General features: G+C 33.4%; 1 protein-coding gene across 2 annotated transcripts; it reads right to left on the bottom strand.

Annotated features, from left to right (window-relative positions):
• Positions 1-4,463: 4,463 nt before the first annotated feature.
• Positions 4,464-18,427, bottom strand: LOC127869452 (uncharacterized). 2 transcript variants are annotated; one of them, XM_052412035.1, is made up of 5 exons: positions 17,924-18,427; positions 15,177-15,800; positions 14,894-15,052; positions 14,198-14,588; positions 4,464-12,821 (listed from the first exon to the last, which is right to left on the bottom strand). In XM_052412035.1, exons 2-5 carry the CDS (start codon positions 15,702-15,704, stop codon positions 9,637-9,639), a joined length of 4,263 nt encoding a protein of 1,420 aa, XP_052267995.1. In that variant the 5' UTR covers positions 15,705-15,800; positions 17,924-18,427; the 3' UTR covers positions 4,464-9,636. The 2 variants fall into 2 exon arrangements, with proteins under 2 accessions (XP_052267995.1, XP_052267996.1); XM_052412036.1 differs by having other exon boundaries at positions 17,871-17,939.
• Between the last annotated feature and the right edge of the window lie 1,707 nt (positions 18,428-20,134).

The raw sequence follows: 20,134 nt of genomic DNA, 5'->3' as shown, positions 1-20,134 counted from the left end.
ATAAAACTCCATGGGATTATTGAAATTAATGAGAAGTGCCATGCTTAAGAACCATAACCCTTCAATTTCTTAAATTTGAGTCGTTGCCCTGTGTTGTTTTTGTATGATGTAATTGTTAAGGGCTTTATCTCAGATACGATACAATATTTTATCATGAAACTTAATTGGTGTGTATAAATCGATGTGAAGAAGTACCGTGCACAAGAACCATAGCCCTGCACTTTCTTAACTAAGAGTTATTGCCTGTTGTTGTTTTTGTATGATGTAACTTTTAGAGCCGAAATCTCAGATAAGATTTCAACACTAAACATCATGGACTTATAGATATCGATGAGAGGAATTGTAACGCATAAAACAATTACCCTAGAGTTAGTTTTTTAGGATTATACCGTATATCGAAGGATTTGCACCCATTCATTTGCACTCATTCATAAACGAAGTTTATTTGGCGAGGAATATCAATTCAACGAATGTGATAGTTTTATATCTTGATTGGGTATTTTAATTATCATACTTGTTAGTGTATTATTCAAGACAACTTGCAGAACACATTGGGAAAGTGCCGTATTCCGGTACTTGATAAAGAAGGAAAATAATCGCTGTTTATCAATTTGCTTGAAAACATTAAGTGACAACAAATGCATTTAAAATCATACCATGTTGCATAACCGATAATTATCTTTATTGCTTAATTGATTTGAAGAACGAATATTATTATTTGCAATTGTTAACGAATATGATCATTTTTCAACATACGATTCATAAAAAATAATTTTCAAAGAAACATCTGCAAGTTCCCAATTCTTAGATCAGTCTGATGATAATTAGAACAATTATTTAAAGTAACACCTATACTCAAAATCAACGAATATTTCGCAAACAATTTTGGTTAAATATAGTTTACCAAGAAAACATCGGTGTTCCTTATTGCAATAGCCTAAATTTCAGTGCTACCATATCAAAATTTAGATTTTGGAACTGCCTATGATTTCATTAAATTTAATTCCCCTCATTGTGTTTTTGATTAAAATAATAGCATTACTAATATATACAATAAGATAAATAATGCTCTGCATGTTGATACTAAAATTGACTATACTATCTGATTATTTTTTATTGTTCAGTCTCGTGCAATTGAAAAAGTATGAAGCATGAGATCTCTTTGTCAGATGCCACTGCGGCTGTCACAGCAATGGTTATCTCGAGGGAATGTCTTACGAAGACCTTCGGATCATTCTTGAAATTAAAATATTATCTTAAAATCTACAGTAACCATAAATATTAATTTGATCATGTTAAATGTTAATTTTTATTTTGTTATGAAAAGTGTAAGTCTATAGAAACAAGTAATTTACTTTTATAAAAGCATTTGTTTTAAGGAAAATGTAATATGTAATTTTGTATGCAGAAAACTTTGTAAGCATAAAATACGTTAATAATAGTTATGGTTGAAAACACTTTCAAACTCATACAGTTATTATCGGCTCTATTATGTGTCACCTTTGTTAAAAAATACATGGACTTTGGCTTAAGTTTAAGTTGAATAATTTACTTAAAACTACACAACACAATTCACTATATCTTTATGAGTGAGAGGGTTCATGCTTTTACAGTTCAATTGTTATATTGTAATGATAAAATTGGTTACTAAGTTTATGATATATTTGTTTATAGTTAATTGCTATACAAATTGAAAATCAATGAAATCATGTACATTGAGATGTGTGTAAACAATGTACATGTGTATACGGATATTCAATCTTATGTCTTTCTTTAAATAATACATTACCCATGTAATTTATCGTATCTGTTGTGGAACCTAATAACATATATTAAGCTTCAACATCACTGTATCGTTCACCGCACTGCTGATTAAATAGATCGATCACGTCCCTATCAAGACGGTTTGTCTAACAATCTCAATGTTTGAAAGATTTTCCAACTGCTCCAGCTTTTCGTTCTTACCTACAAGTTAATAAGTAAACACATTAATATTAATAAAATCTTCGTTGTAAGAAAAAATAAATAAATGATAATACAAACAACCTTTAGAAATTGTAAATGTCTCTTTACATAAGCTTAAGCATTTCGGCATTCCATATCATGAACACACGATGTGATGCCATGGGTAGCAACTTTTTACATCAGGTGGGATATCATTTGTTGGGTCAGGTATGAGTTCAATAAGATTGTTACATTTGATACCATTTGATACCAACATTGATTTCATTTACAATAAGCACAATGACATCACCATCCTATGATAAGTGACAAATTAAATATTATGAGTGCTTTTTCAGCACTTTACGTACATTTTTAATGTGCCGTTTCAGTTTACATATTACAGGTAATACTTTTATAACGCATTTATTGGGAAAGTTGTCAAGCTATTTCATGCAAATATCTTCAATAATATTTTTATTTGAGCCTTTAGTTTTTATAGTAACTTTTAAACCATGCTTTATAAAGAAACATAATTAAAATTATAGATAATGACGAAGTCATTTATGAACTGGTAAAAAAAGTGTGTCACGGGATGAAATTTTCAAAGTTTCTCTACTAAATATCTTGTGAACTACTTCATGCAACTGAAATGGAGTAGTTACGACGATATTTAGTAGAGACCCCCCCCCCCCCCCCCCCCCGCCTCACCAATATTTGTGTACCCACGTAATTGTCAAACAATTGCTTTTTGCTCTTTAAAATTACATCTACTGCAATGTCTCAATCGAAATTTAACGTACGTTTTTTTTTCTTAGGTTACAATGGGTCAATACATTTCCATTTTATGTATTAATTCCGAGTTAAATATTCATTATAAAATATTGCGCGTCGTGTCTTTATTTAGTTACAGCGCATGGTCTATTGAAAAGAGCTCGCTTTCCAGACGACAGCAAAATTTTGCGCTCTTATTAAAACATGGGTTTTACATAGCGTACACGTATATTGAATGCGTACAATGGGACTGGTAGCAGCAAATATTAGCACTTGTAGAAAAAAACGGTTTAAATCAGTTCTTTAAATGGACATGGTGAAATATCCAGGAATAATTGAAGTAATTAAACGGAATGTCATGTAGATAACACATTCTTTTCAAACTAATACAAGTTAAGATTGATTGACCTCTTTTAAACCATTCTCTGTGGACGAAGAACACGTTATTCGTTATGGATATCTTATCAAACGATAATTTTACTGTTTTTATTATTGATAACTTCGTCTGCAGTGTCCTTCCATGCCTGTAATAAATCATGTTAAATAAGTTAGTTTTATAACTGTTTGGTATGTTTGAATTGTAAATGTTACCTTGACACGGTTTGTCAACTCCATATGTTTACATTAAATTATTGTAGAACACTTTTCAATGTGTATTGTAAGCTGTGTCTAGTACACTTTTCGCTCAGCGGGATTTTGACTAATTTTATAGTTAAGTTTATAGTTGATTTAATACTATTATTAGAAGAAATGGTGTACTTCCTAATTCTACTGATTGTATTATAATTGTCATTTTTATTTTATCGGATTTTCCTACCCATAAAATGTTGAAAATACTGCCGTTAATTCTGTTCATAATGTCTCCACTTGGAATTATATGCACTGTGAGTTTGTACGCTCATTTTTGGAGGGCATATGTTTTAAGATACTTCACTTTGATTAAAAGTGTTTATTTATTGTGCAGAATTTTTACAGAAAATTAGTGAAGATTTAAATGCGACTTCTGTATTGTGAATACGGTGCATAACTACAAAACTACTGCAGACGGACATGCGTCGCCTGTACTATGGACACAGTGCATAACTACCAGAATATTGAATTTAAATTTTATCGTGTAACGATTAAACCACGTGCGATTAACATGCGACCACTTTATTGTTGAGCCAAAAAATTACAACTAGACCACATAATAATTATTTGTATTTTAACATGGTGCGCTACTACTTGACCATGTGAGATTGACTTGCGACCCTTGCATCATGAAGCCTGTACGTAATCGCTAAAACACGGGAACAGTATTGTCAACCACTTTAACACGGCGCATTCGTACTTAAAGGATGGGGATTGAATTCAACCCTTGCATTGTTAATATGACGCGTCACCACTTTTTTTGAAACCAGTAGACCACTGGGATATTGATATCCGACGACCCCCGTATTGTGAATAAGGTGCATTATTACTAGACGACGGGCTATTGACATGCAACCACTGTATGTGAAGATGCATATCGTACAATTTTCCCAAAACGATTCAGTTATGCTGATAGAGATCTTGCGTTCAGAGTGAAATGATTGAATCTGTTTCCATCGCATTTGAACGGTCAATGCCAAGCACTTAGGCCTCAAACTGGTTGAATGGCGCGTCGTACCTCACACTTAGCCCATAATGAGTCACTTACACGGAGATTTAATAAAAACCTTCATACATAGCATTGTTATTCAACGGAAAAATAAACAAGATCATATGAAATCGATTTAATTCTCAATGTTTATTCTCGATGATTTAATATGCACCATAGCAACAAAACAACAACTTTCTGAGGCAAGAATGTAATAATTTTACGGTATTGTACATACTAGTACATGACGAAATCAAATCAACGAAGCTACTGTTCGTCTTCTCGATATCATAATGTATTTATTGAAGCCGACTCAAATTGGTCTTTTAAAGGACCATAACCTATGTAAACAGAACCATCAGCGTGCTTTAAGAATTATAACAAATAAAAACAATCCGATCAGCTCGCTTTAAGAATTATAACGAATAAAATCAATCCCATCAGCGTGCTTTAAGAATTATAACAAATGAAAACAATCCCATCAGAGTTCTTTAAGAATTCTAACAAATGAAAACAATCCCATCAGCGTGCTTTAAGAATTATAACAAATGAAAACAATCCCATTAGAGTGCTTTAAAAATAATAACAAACAAAAACAATCCCATCAGCATGCTTTAAGAATTATAACAAATGAAAACGATCCCATCAGCATGCTTTAAGAATTATAACAATTGAAAACGATCCCATCAGTATGCTTTAAGAACAATTACAAATGAAAACAATCACATTAGCATGCTTTAATAATTATAACAATTGAAAACAATCCCATCAGCGTGCTTTAAGAATGATAACAAATAAGAACAATCCCATCAGCATGCTTTAAGAATTATAACAAATGAAAACAATCCCATTAGCGTGCTTTAAGAATTATAACAATTGAAAACAATCCCACCAGAGTGCGTTAAGAATTATAACAAATGAAAACAATCCCATCAGCGTGCTTTAAGAATTATAACAAATGAAAACAATCCCATCAGAGTGCTTTAAGAATTATAACAAATAAAAACAATCCCATCAGCGTTCTTTAAGAATTATAACAATTGAAAACAATACCATCAGCGTGCTTTAAAGATTAAAACAAATTAAAACAATCCCATCAGCATGCTTTAAGAATTATAACAAATAAAAAAATCCCATCAGCAGGCTTTAAGAATTATAACAACTGAAAACAATCCCATCAGCGTACTTTAAAGAAACATAACATATGGAAACATAAACATTGTCGTGCTTTAAGAAAAATAACTATTTTAAACAGTAACAACAACGTGCTTTCAAGAAACATAACATTCAGAAACAGTACCACCAACGTGCTTGAAAGAAACATAGCATATGGCAAACGTCACATCAACGTGCTTAAAAGAAACATAAAATACGAAAACAGATGCGTCAACGTGCTTTAAATAAACACACTACATGTATATGGAAACATAATAGTCAGTTTGCTACAGCGTTCTAAAAAAACCATTACATATCGAAACATACACATAAGCTCGCTTTAAAGAATTATAACAGATGGAAACATACACATCCACGTGTTTTAAAGAAACATAAGATATTAAGACAGTTACATCAATCGCCTTCAAATGGTCATTGCAGAGTTTTGGGATTTGGAATTCTCTAGATTTCTCCATCGTTTAAAAAAAACTTCTGGTCTTTTGCAACACATTTGATGTATCATTGGCTCATAATGTATCTCCAAAAAGAGGTTGCGCCAGTGATTTATGACTGTGTTATTGAGCGCGTACTTAACATTCCAGTTCACATACAGATGCATAAGCATGCCCGTGTCCTAATCAAATGATCGCATGAAATCCCAAATAATCTCTGATATGAAATTGTGATACTGACATTTGATGTATGATCCATCCACACCATCCATAAGTATACACAGGACGGCCATGCTCGCTTATATATGTGAATGAAAATGCAAATATGGCAAGGAAACGTGTAATTAAAATATTTGCAAATATGTAGTCATTATGATGTAAGTTCAATACACAACGATTAATTTGATTATAAGACCAGCAACTGTTCACGTAAACTACAAATTTAACTGATTAAATATAATGTCCTTATACTTCAATGTTTGAATATCGATGACGGACATTTAACTAAAACAATTTTTTATTTGTTGACTTTTTGGTTCGAAACTTTTAACATTATAGTACATATTTAAAACGAAAGCTTTGAACAAAATGAGTTTATCGGGTATGAATAAAATAAATAAATACTTGTCGCATTTCTGTTTACATAAAATGTCGGTGGATGTTTAAATATACAGCTGCAAATATGAAGCGAATAAATACAAATATGACACATTAAACACTTACTGTAATAACTGTACAGTGCGAATGATTCAATTAGTGACTGACACCTTACTAAAAAATCAAATGATTAATATAAAATTTAATAGCGCAGAGGTTTCGATCCACAATCAATGTTATTTAAAACTTCTAAAAACTGATAAAATACACTATTTTCTGCATTCTATACGTATTCAAATGTTGATAGTATGATATTAATCGTCATTAAGTAGTTCGCATGAAAATTGAAATCTTATACAATTAAAGATAAAGCATATGATCATGACGGAGTAAAACAGATATATTCAGTTAGCGATTTGTTAAAATATAACATAAGAAGACGCCAAAATCAACGATGAAAATAACCACCGTAAATCCAATCCACGAATGCAAAACTCCCATAACACATTCATATTCTTAACTAAAACACTTAAGGCACATATAGGCTTATGAATGAACATAAAGTACACATAATATTGACATGGCATTCAACAAATATAATTAAATATGTTTACATAAAAATAAAATGTGAACATAATCTTTATTTAAAATATAAACATTTTATAGTTCTTTTTTACGTTTCGTTACCTATCATAGAACACACGGGAAATAACTAGTATAATAGAGCTGGAAATTTCCTCTTAGAAGATTACCATATAATTTCGTCTCCTTCTAATCAGCACAATAGCCGAATGCATAAAACCTATTTTCGGTGCCAACAGCAACAAAAACCAACTTAAAAAGCGTCAATAACACACAAAAACATGTAGAAAAGGGCCTTAAGCGCTCATCTGATATCACGGATACCAATTGTTCAATACTTGACCTAGTGATCTAGTTTTGGCCCCACTTGACCCAGATTCAAAAGCATTGCCCTTATTTTGTTAAGATTGACATTCTGAACATGACGGAGTCAAAACTGTAGGCTCTAGTGTACAAGCTAGTACAAAAAAGACTAGGCGACCTTGTGTTAGTTTTGTTTAACGTTATGAGTGTTGTACAAATAGTGGTATGATTTTCTGTAAATATTTGACCTAGTGACCTAGATTTCAAACAAACGTGATTCCAATTTTAACTTGGCCTAGATATTGTCAATAATAATTATCTTATCAAGTTTCATCAATTTTGCATATGGCCTCTACATTAGTAATACGATTTTTGTAAGTTGTAAAATGATGCCCTAGTATTTGGACGCACATGACCCAGGTTCAAACTCGGTCAAGATATTGTTAAGAGTAAAATGTTGACTAACTTTTATAAAAAATTAGGTTATAAATGTTGAATGTGATGATTACAGTGGTTAACAATTTAACCTGGTAACCTAGTTTCTAGTTACAGGTGACCCAGAAAGAAACTCGCCATATTTATTGCGTACATGAACAGTTTTGCAAAGTTATATCACTATTGTATAACGAAATGTGGCCTCTCGAGTTGTAACGTGCTAAACGTTGACTCCGCACTACGTAAGACGATGGCCGCCTGACATTGGGAGATCAAAATACAAATGACGTGATCAGGCGATATACAGTAAATTGCAACACTGAAAATCAGGCATTATGATAAGATTTTGTGCATATTGTTTTTTAAAATAGATAATTAACATAAAAATGCACAAAATTAAAGCATACATTAATACATAAAGCATAAATGAAATTTATCATTATTTACTTCATAGTCGGAATAATCGGAAAGGTACACAATATCATATGCCTTTATCTCTTGGATGGTGATTCTTAAATACAAAAAAAATACATACACGTATCGTATGAACAGTATTGTCGAACAATATTTCTTCCCGATGGCTGAAGCGAAGTTTGTGTATTTTTATTATAAACCTTCATTCAATATACTCAGTATTCAAGAATAAATTATAAAACTCGTTTTCTTGTGCATGATAGTATACGGACTTCATTGTATTGACGACATCAACAGTGACACCAACAATAAGAATTTTATCTATACTACAATTTTGATATTTACTTGTGAGCTAGTTAAAAATCCAAGTAAATTCAAATTGAATATGCGGTACAACGTTTACCAAAAATGACCATGTTTGCAAGCAACATTTAAAGCAGCACCGTCTGATTGTTTACTCTTGACTCGTTACTTTTCAAATGCAACACAATCACAACGAACATCGCGATTTAAGCATACGAGGGTTACTATCTACTATACCAAACTAAAACAAAAAGGGTCTTAATATAACAGAAAATGACATTTTTTGGATATTCAAGAATATGCGTCTCTTATTAAATACTGTGTTTGTGCACGTATTTTGTACAAAAAAGAAACAATCAAGATCCTCTACTTTAAAAATGATGGCGTTTATGTTAGAAATAATAAACGCCCGAAAAGTATTGGTTAAATCCCCCTTTAAGTAGCCTAAAGTTTTCGAAGCACATTATGAAACCCATCTTTAAAAGACAACCACTGCACTGCTCTTACCTACATTTAAAAGGGCTATACCATAAAGGAATGTCGTGAACGACTACACAATGGACACAGCAGATTTTAAAATATTTTTCAGTTTAAATGTATACCTTTTTCATATTTTTAAAAACATGTGGAATCTACATGCCATTGTCAATCAATGCCAATGAGTTATGTGTCCTAAAAAATGGTGTTCCTTTTTATATTGACTTTAACGAAAATGTTCGCTGTTAAATGTAAAACATATCTTCTGAATAAATGGGTGTATCTTATATTTGTAAAACATTATACGAAATATGTCGTATAAACACATAACTCTACCATTTGTTTCCTTATTTAAAATGTACTGTACAGGCATTGTATTTGCCTTAATATAAATCGACACTTATATTAAAGTTATAATGAACATATATATTAATCATAACATGCGTCATACCACAACAAAATCAACATTCACATTCCTGAGACCGGTCCCCATGCTTGTATCTGCGAAGCCTGCATAACACTTTTGGTAAAACAACTATTCAAATCGTTCAAATATACCTCATTGTGAAACACATGTCAAGTTTATTACGTGCACGTAACACTTTTTTGACCGTGAATTTGAAATCGCATTTGAATCCAGCCTTGCTCATACCTGCAAGTTCCGTTGATGATACACCGAGCCATATCGTCAAATGCCTCAATATTAGTCATATCATAATCACCATCATGGTTAACTACAGAATCAGCATCAATATCACCATCGTAAACGGGAACACTTACAAAATAAGGTTTAGAATAATTAAAAATAGTGTCATCATCACTATCACTATCACTATTATAATAATAATTATAATCATCCTCCTCATCCTCCTCCTCATCATCTTCATCATAAGTGCAACCAATTGGCCTATCATCATGTCGATAAACATATTCTTTATCGTCAACTTTTGCACGCTCTCGTTTATACATTTGAAATTGTGTTACTTCTACATTTTTGAGTGCATATATGTTCTGTTTAATTGCATCGTATTCCTTCAACATGATTGGAGCATAATTACCTGAATCACGGCAGAGAAAATATAGTTCACACTTCAACGATTGATTTAAAGAAGCCAATTGATGCACCAGTGTGTTTAGTTCGGATGGGATCAGTGCTCGAAAAGTGACAATCAAGTTATTCACTGACTTAGGCAATTGCAACTGTGTATATATGTCCAAATGCATTGTGAGCGTTTTTAGCTGTGTTAGTGAAACCAGTGCGTTCGATATCGTATGCATTTTCCAAACCTTATATAAGTCACCCAGAGTCAGGCTCTTGATATTCAGACAGTAAAGTGCATTCAACAGATCCTTGCTAGCATTACTTAATGCCACATTTTTGCTAATAAATAATGATTCCAAGTTTTCAAACAATGTCAATTTAAGAGAGCCGTGTGCCGATGTTGTAATTTTTGTACCAGTAAGTGAGTTGGAATCGACATCTGCCGATGAAATCGAGCGAGATACACATTTACATTGCACCTGTCGATCGCATGATAGCAGCGTACAAAGCAATCTATGTAAAAAGTTAGATAATATGTTATTTTCAAATACTATCTTTTCTAAAGATGGCAATACTGGTAGACGTTCTGTACACCCATATGTATCACTATTGTTTAGTAGACACCAGGATTTAATGGCCGATGTTTCCAAACTGGCAAAGTCAAACCCTTGCAATTTGATACGTTTCAGTTTGCTGTGATTACGGAATGGCTTATTTAAAATTGTCACATTTTCGCTAATTTCTAATGATTCCAAGTTTTCAAACAATGACAAATCCAATCCGTCGCAAAAACTTAGTATAGAAGCGTACTTAAGCGTTTTATAATTAAAACAGTGAAGTGATAATGAAGTAACTCCTCGACCAATATGTAACGATTCCAAGTATTCATAGGCGGGTAAATGTAACATGTCATATTTACAGTCTAAGAAGAGGTACTTTAGCATCTTTAGGTCGCCCAGTGCATTTGGCAGCACGGTATTACTACTATGAAGGATCAATGTCTCAATGTTTATATTCGAGCACAAGTCCAAATCAAACCAAAATACATTGGAACTATCTGTATCCTGCCTATATACATGGGACATGTCATAACACAATGCCCTTGCATTCGAACGGTTCAAATTCCATATGTGTTGTAGGGGTTTCAAGTCACGAAATACATTAAGTCCGAGTGCCAGAATAAAACTATAAAAATTAAAATCGAACTGACTAAGAGCAAGAAGCACATTTGAATTATTATTCGCTGTAGCCTCTATATAGCCAGAGAGAAGTGTACGTTGTAATTTATGGTCCAAACGCAATATGCCGTCACTTCGTGCGGCATCGATATATTTGTGACTATTCAGAGTATAATCTCGTTCATCCATCAAGCAAGACAGTTTATTCGCTGCCGACATGTTCATTCCACACACAAAAATGAAGACATGAGATATTTCTAGATATGCTTCATCATATCGCTTGAGATATTCCGAGACGACGTCGTCAAGGACCAAACTATTGCACGAAATAAAGTACGCAATCAGAAATTCTTGAACACTTCTATTGACAAATGAAAACGATGAAGATGATCTGGTCAGAGTTGGCGTTGATGTCTGTGACAATATCCCAGATTTAAGTGCAAATTCCTTGTGCTCTTTTCTCATGTATTTCGACAGCTCTGTTTCGCTAAAAAACAATGAATTCGCCCTTGTATCTGAAAACAACAATTCAAATGCTACATGAGATACCACGTTTAAATTTTCAATATTTGGTTGGATATATTGTGTTTCTTTGAAACACTGAAATGGTGGCTCTTGAAAGTGTTGTGGTTCTTTGGTAGGCTTTTTAAGCAGACTATCGAGGAGGAGACTGTATATTTCGCACCTAGAGCCTGTCAGTTCTAGACCGTCTACCCACGAACTTACGATCAGAGAGATAAACATGGGCTCCTTTAAAAACCTTTGCAGTTTATGCTGGTCAACGTACGATTTAAATGCACAATGTTTGTTCTCGAAGTCCTTTCCGTCAACGAGCCTAGCTAGAATCTTTTTACATAATTTTACATGATCATTTATTCCTTCCATTTCAAACAAAGTGTCGATATCAGAGTGTTTTATTTTTCCGTTAGCCAATTTCCAAGGTCGAGTTGTAATCAACAAGATACATTTGCGATGGGACGGTAATAAGTACGGTAGAGCTAGTTTATCATCTAAACTACGCCACTCATCGAGACCATCCAGAACAACCAAGCATCTTTCCTTCGTCATTATTTCATTCAAGAGCTCGTAAGCATTCGCACGACTTTCGTCGGCGTATAAACAGTCAATTATCTGTTCCTTTATCATAGAAAAAATGTTGTACTGGGTAACCGAATTCCTCAATGTAATGTGGAAGACGAACTTAAAAGTTGGTAGATCATCGAAAGCATATGAATTTTTCTTATGCTGTATGGGTGTCGCTTTACCAGACCAGTCAAGTGTTAACTTCGCAGTAAATGTCGATTTACCGGACCCGGCCTCTCCTTGTATAAATGTCCGTCGATTGAATTTGTTCTCTGTTACAAAAACATTTCTGTACTTTTTGACCTGTTTTCCTGTTTTCCTAAAGGCGCCCTTATCTTTGCACATCAGTTGTAGATTTGGCAGCATGTAAACATCATTAAGTTTTACATCAATGCTTTCGTTCAGTGGAGATGATGGCACGTGACTGAACCTGTCGCCGTAAAGTCGCTTGATATATCGAATCATTTCTAAAATGAACAACATATTGGCATTTGAAATGTAATATTTTTTTAATTGTTCTGAAAACTCGATGAAAATGTTAAGATACGTAATATGCTGAACGTAATATAAGTAAGTATTGCCATGGCAAGTGATAATATGTCAGGGTTATTTCTTACTTTATAATGTTACATTACATAATCTATGCAATGCATTTTCACGACACAATATGTATTTTATTGTTATTAAAGATATACATTTAAATTCAGCATAGTATAACGCGGATTGGGAGGATGTACTGTGACCTTATTTTTACTATTAATTGCCCAGTTTGATAATAGTACGGTAGCATACGCATGACGGATTTAAGCCGCTATGAAATGTTTCATCGATCAGTTCAATAGGTTGACGTATGAGTAGTTTTGATATGTGCGGATGGTTAGAAGACGGTAATACAGCGACATGTGGAACAGTTTATATTTGTCAGTTCTGCAGGTGTTTGATGTATATGTACAATCGAAGGCTCAATACAATACGCCATTGTACCTTGATAATAAAATATATTTGTCTATTCCATGGAGCGTGAAATGTGCATTTGGAATATGTGTCTGAGCAACGGGTGTGTCAGACATGAAAGTTTGCGTATCTATTTGTACATACAAAAGGTTTGTAATATGCCAAAATACACTTTTTTACGCAATGTTAACATGATAAGAAAATATGGTAAATGCTTCTCTGGAATTGATCATTAAATCTGATGTCGGGAAGAGTCAGAACATATTTTAAATGATTGAAATTGCACATTAACTTCGAGCAGAGGTTATATCTGCATAATAAAGTAATAAAGTACTTGGCAAAATTGCAAAACTACTATGCATCATGAAACGTTTTGTTAACAAATAAAGAGTAATGGCAATAATACGATTTTATTTAATGCTTCCCGGTGGTTAACAGAGAAATCTCAATGAATTAAAACTGATAATTTCACTGTTTCAAACAGTAAAAATTATCAGTGAAAATTATCGATAATATTTACTGTTTACTGTGAAATGAGGTCATTTTTTTGACGAAATGACGTCATTATCGCAGCGAAATTCTTTAGTTAAACTCTTTAACAATGTATATAAACTGTGAAAAAAAAGCATAAAATAAAAAGAAAATTTGTTGGATTCGGTGGAATATCAATTTAAATTCACTCGTGACCATAGAAAATATATTTTCACTCGTGGCTGCGCCAATCGCGAAAATATTATTTTCTATGATCACTCGTGATATAAAATCGATAATCCACCGAATCCAACACATATTCTACATGTAATTAAGACTTTTTTACAATCTCTTAGGTGTTAAACAGGGCAAATATAAAAAATATACACATAAAAATTATTTATTTTACGGAACTAACCTGTTATGCCTAGTTCGTAATCGTTTTCCGTCTGATCACTAACATGAGTTTCTTTTGATTTGTTAAACTGTTGTATCCTCTGATGTATTAAAACTTCGCTTTCATGTGTCTTTCTGTCTATGTCATTGGTTGCATCTTGTGTCTTTCTGTCTATGTAATTGGTTGCATCTTGCGTCTTTTCTGTTATTTTGTTTTCAGCCTCGACTGTCTTTTCATCTATACGTTTCTCACCAGCCTGAATAAATTGTTCTATTTTTGCCAAAACTTCCTCCAAAGTACTTCTAGCTTTTTCCGCAAATTTCTCCCCTGCCTTATTCGCATTTATCAAGGTTTGTTGAGCTTCTCTTAACAGCGTACCTAGTTCAGTTAGCGAAATGCGATCATTCTGCAACTGAATTGCAAGGCAAGTATACACTCAGCTGTTTTATTTTTAAATCTTATTTAAATAAGTGTTATGCTTAAACGGTTATTAAAAACCCCTCAAATTTCGACATTCAATAAGCACTAACATTTAAGTTAAACATGAAGGCTTATAATTCTGTTTAAATAGTCGGTGTCTGCGATAAGAAATCATATTATAACCTGTATATGTTTTTATTATATTACACTTTAATATATTATGCACAGTTTGACGCGAAAATAAATTAATAGCTTGTACGTCATTATGTAACACACACGTGTAACAATTATACTTACATCACTTAGTTTAGCCAATGCTGATGCTGCGGACTGATCATGAACTAAACAAGATGGATCCCTGAGTAGCAAGTTCAGAGTCTGGAAATAGTTTTGCAGATCGGCGTCTGTAATCTTGCATTTTGCAGAATGGCGTACATCGCGGCCTATCTGACGAGCCTTTAGCAAAATTCAACGTGGTTTGTAGTTAATATACTAGTATTTCTTCAGTATACCCAATAAATACAAATAGTGGAAACCATTCCAAGCGAAACAAATTGCAAAAGGAACATAGCTGTATTACCTTTTCTAACGGACACTGTGGGTCAGGTGGTTTAGGATTTAAACTAGTTGAAAGACACGTTTCGAAATGACTGCAGTTTATCATTACGTTTATCAGGCCATTGAAGTCTGATTCATGAACTGAAGAAACGTCGCTATATCCGTTTGGTGGTAGAAAGCATTTGGCAATTTCCCACCAGTCGGTAGCCCACAATTCCGCTTTAGTGTTTTCCCAAGAAGGGCCTTTAAATCGGTGGTTTGCTTCAATAGTGTGCATTACTTTTTCACAAATGCAACACTGCTTGTTTTGATGGAATTGGTGGAATGTGCTTATATGTATTTTTCTCTTTTTACATTGATTTTTAGTTGAACATGGTATAAGGTTTTCCATAGCGCACTTTCCACAACTTCTGCCAACAGTTGCTTGTACCTTTCGCATTTCTGCTTCAATAAAGTTAGTCAGTCCGTTCTTCGTAATCGTTAATGCTAAGGACGCTTTAATCCAATTATTTGTTTCTTGTTCGTTGAACATGTTGTAGCTATTCGCCATAGTCCAGAATTTGATTTCCTTGACTAAGAGATAAACTAAACGCTATATGACCTAACCTAATTGAAGATATTGCTACGCCAGCGTGATCTCGGTCATCTGTAACATAAGCAAAACTATTTAATTTAACATAGGGACCGATATCCATCAATCTGCGACTAATTTAATATTCTTTTAGTTAGTTTTAATAAATCCAATATTAATATTTAAATATGTAAAGCGGTTGATGTCAATCATAGTATACACATATTTGCCCTTTCACCAAAAAGTGTCGTATTATATGAAAGCGCATTTAATTGTGTGTAAGCATAATGTTAATGCGTTGCCTGGTGTTTAATATACAGTTTCATATCATACGTGTACCTGTTGAATAATGGAATTACAATGTATTAACCTGTCAAACTGTTACATGCCTCGCCTCAGACATTTAACAGATTAAAGGGTTTACACTTGGACATTCTGGTTCATAATGAATATGATGACATATCGGGAAAAAAGCAATTATAAGACACAATCAATAAAGCAATATTATACAACACACAAAATTAATGTGGAATAAAGTTAAGATTGCAATAGAAAATAGTGGCGTAGGACTTTAACATCTGTGTTATTATATTCAATAGCGTGTATAAACAGTTTTATTAAAATATCGAATTTACGTCGTCAAATGTAAACATTTGTAAACTCAGGTGAGCTCTTGCACAACAAATAATTGAACTGCAAATCTTGATAACAGTTAAGAGACAAACCCAAGTAAAATAGTAAAACAATAGACAATGCTTGCTTTTAAAATACCGTGTTTACATTTTACACCATGTTAACTCGATCGCATTTCTTATTTGTTTGAAATATCTTTAAAACCTAGTATGAGAGCTAAATAAAGCGTGTGTTCTCCAATTATTCGTTTTTGTGGTTTTTTTACCACAACACATAACTAGAAAAAGACATGTTACCAATACTACACTATGAATGTGGAACCCTGAAAAAGATATTTTTAAAATTTGTGTTGACATTTCGTTTATGGAGAACATAATCTGTGATGTTGATCATTTGCTTGAAGCTTATTTTTCAATGAAGTCAGCCAGCCCTACCTTCTTAATAGTTGATGCTTAGGGCCAAGTCAATTTAATCGAATTACTTGTTTCCTTTTTGGTGACCATGTTTCAGTAATTCGCTAATCATGTTTATAATTTGATTTCCTTGACTAAGAGATACACGCTATATGACCTAACACAGGAGAAGATATTAATACCCCATCGCAGTCTCGATCATCTGAAACATTTAATAAAGTACCAATACTGGTCAAATTACATCGGTCGGTCAGTGAACAAAATTATGCCACCTTCTTTTAGTTGTCGTTTACCATTCCAACATCATAATACAAATATGTTAATTTTTATAAGTGTATATATAGTGTATATATATTTGAAATTTGTCCGATACTTTCTTGAGATACATGTTGTCTCATACAGTTATGTTGTATTTATATTTACATTTAACAAATTAAACGGCTTTATGTATGGCTTCCAAATTGATTCTCAATTCATATCACTGGGGCTAACAGTCCAGTCCTGCGTGTTCACATTCTCTTTTCAATATCAGTAAAAACATGTTTACTGTAGGTACTTTTCTATGACATACGCTTTAAAACGTGTGTGTTTTTCCCAAATATTCATTTTCTATTCTGCTGTTTTTTTATTGCAATACATAATCAAACAATGTTGTCTTCGAAACAACACTATGATTGAGACATAACCCAAATAAAAGATATTTATAATTTGAAATGGGATCCCCATGCCTCACATGATGTTGAAAACGCTAAATATAGGAGTTGGTAAATGTGTTTCAAATCGAAAGTAAACTTTGGTCAACATGTAAAGTTTTGTGTATTTTGCTTTTATATACATATATTATTGTATAAAAATTATATTGATTTTAGATATAAAACAATTACCGAAAATGTGTTCCTTAATTTGTTACTTAAGCTCACTCATCATGCTCATGATAATATGAGTGTTTTCCTGAACAACGAAACTAAATCATTTACAATTTGAAACGTTTCAAACATAGATTTAGTGTAACCGATCAGTTCGACATATCGTACATGATTATGACATGTATCTATACATAATTAAACCACCAATTCAAAGAAAATTGAAAAATACTCACATGTAATTTCATAGTATTATAAATAACTTGCAAACCTAGCTCTGCGTATTTACCTTGTATGTTCCTTTGGCATCACGTGTCATTTACCCGGAGATTCTATTGGTCGAAATAAATGTAGGTTCTTTCATTGAACTTGCTAAAATAGCCTAATCTTCATCTATTACGTAAACGATAATTTTGTGCAAACCTACCTATGTACTGACACACGGAAAACGAAAGTTAAGCATCTTTCCATTGATATCGGACCAAAACAAATAACAAACATGCCTACATTTCACCAAATAATAAACCTCAGTCCTCATTATATCCGTTACATACGTGTATTGATTGACACACAAACACTATCACGTTTTTTGTGTGAAACTAAAGACCTTCACAGTATTTCACTTGTTAAATCGTTGAACCGGGATCCGCAATGTGTAACCGACTTTGGATCAGCAGACAATTTATTACATCGATCTAAAGTAGATTCCGGAGAAAGTTTATGTATCACGATTGAAACAAACGATTTATTTCATAAAGCTATCTTTCGAAAGATTTCGGATACGGTCGATGAGTCTATGGTATAAGTGGTTATCTACCACTAACATTGAAATTTACAGAAATCACCTCATTTCATGGTGAACGTCATTCAGCGTTTGGGTTGCTCATGGGTATTTAATTGAGAGCGGGGAGGGTAAAAGTAGATCTTGTACAATGACAGTTGTAAGCTATTTATACTGTTCCTAGTAATTCCGGTGATACTATAACAGGTATACAATTGAATTTGTAACGGATACAATTATAATCTGCTGTGATACATCCACTTATTTTGTAAATGATTCACGATAATCAAGATGTGTTTACAGATTTTTAAAACAATGGAAAACAAGTCATAACCTTATTGGCAAGACATCAATTACTTGCCTGTTATCAGGGTATTTTGTTGCATATAAATAATAATATTTTTGCCACATTCAATTAAATGTCCCTGAGGACAAACAGTAGAAATGGTACTTACGCATTGTATTCCAATGTATCAACATATTGTTTATTACTGTCCTTATGTCGATTCATACCATATATCGTTCATTGCGCCCTTGTTTAAAGTCAATCGTGCAGTGACGCCAACTACTGTTAGTAGGGCAAACTCTTTAACTTGACGCAAAAGTATTTAATAGTTTTTTTTTAATATTCGAACTATATAAACACCCTATAAAACCTACGTTAACTTTCATTTAATCATCGCTTACCCCCGTTCACACTTAGACGCCGCTTCTACTACGATCAAAGCGTGGCCGAAAGCACAATATGATCACGGTAGAGTCTTCATGATCGGAGAGCTTTACGCTCTCGCCACGCTTAATTTGAACATGCTCCAAACAAGCGTAGCGGGATCGTGGTCAACAAGAAACAAGAACAAAAACACAAAGAGCCAAATTGCTCGATTTAGACTCCGATCGGCCTTGATCCGCCCCGATCCAAACCTTTTTCAGATCGTGGCTTGATCGGGGTGATCGTCGCAAAGTCGCAGCTCTGTGAGAACGGGGAGTTAAAAACCTCTGAAGTTTAATTAGCTCGTTTATAAATGCAACTCCAAAAATGTGTTGCGCCAGTGATTTATGACCGTGCGTCACATTTCAATTTACATATTGATGCATAAGCTCACCGGTCCCTTGTCTTTGTCTCCGGAGCACATGATCGCGTGATAGGCGCCTGCGGGCTCTCTGATCGAACGTTATCGAAAGCGCGCCGCCAATGAGTCATTATTATATCTGATGACGCGCTATTGATTGCATACTGGGGGAATATTCGCTGAAGTGGATAATGAATACTTTCTTGTGATTATCTCTAACCAAAGTATTTTCAAAACAGCATTTAACAACCTTATAACAATGACAGCGCTTAAAGTTTCAACTTGTTAACACACGTTTACAACTATATTTTTTGTCTGCATTATGTATTTTAACAACACGTAGAAAGTAACAGGAAATTCATTTCGAAATAAAGTCATTAGCGTCGCACGTTTGTTTTTCGCTTATGGGAGGAGAAGTTATTTTACGGATCAATGTATATATTTTCGTTGTCAGAATATCTTGCCTAGTGCTGATTTTTTGTGTAAATTAGTGTAAATAAGTACTGCATTTGTGCCTATTACATTTACTACAACATGTATTGCCAATAATACAAAGCTAATTGTTTTAATTAATAACTGATCACAAGGACTAGGCAATAATAAAAGATCACAGGGACTGAGCAAATACGCGAACCGGTGAAACTTTCTG

This window comes from Dreissena polymorpha, chromosome 2, assembly GCF_020536995.1.
Source record: "Dreissena polymorpha isolate Duluth1 chromosome 2, UMN_Dpol_1.0, whole genome shotgun sequence".
Classification (NCBI taxonomy): Eukaryota; Metazoa; Mollusca; class Bivalvia; order Myida; family Dreissenidae; genus Dreissena; species Dreissena polymorpha.
This window is presented reverse-complemented; position numbering and strand designations above follow the sequence as displayed.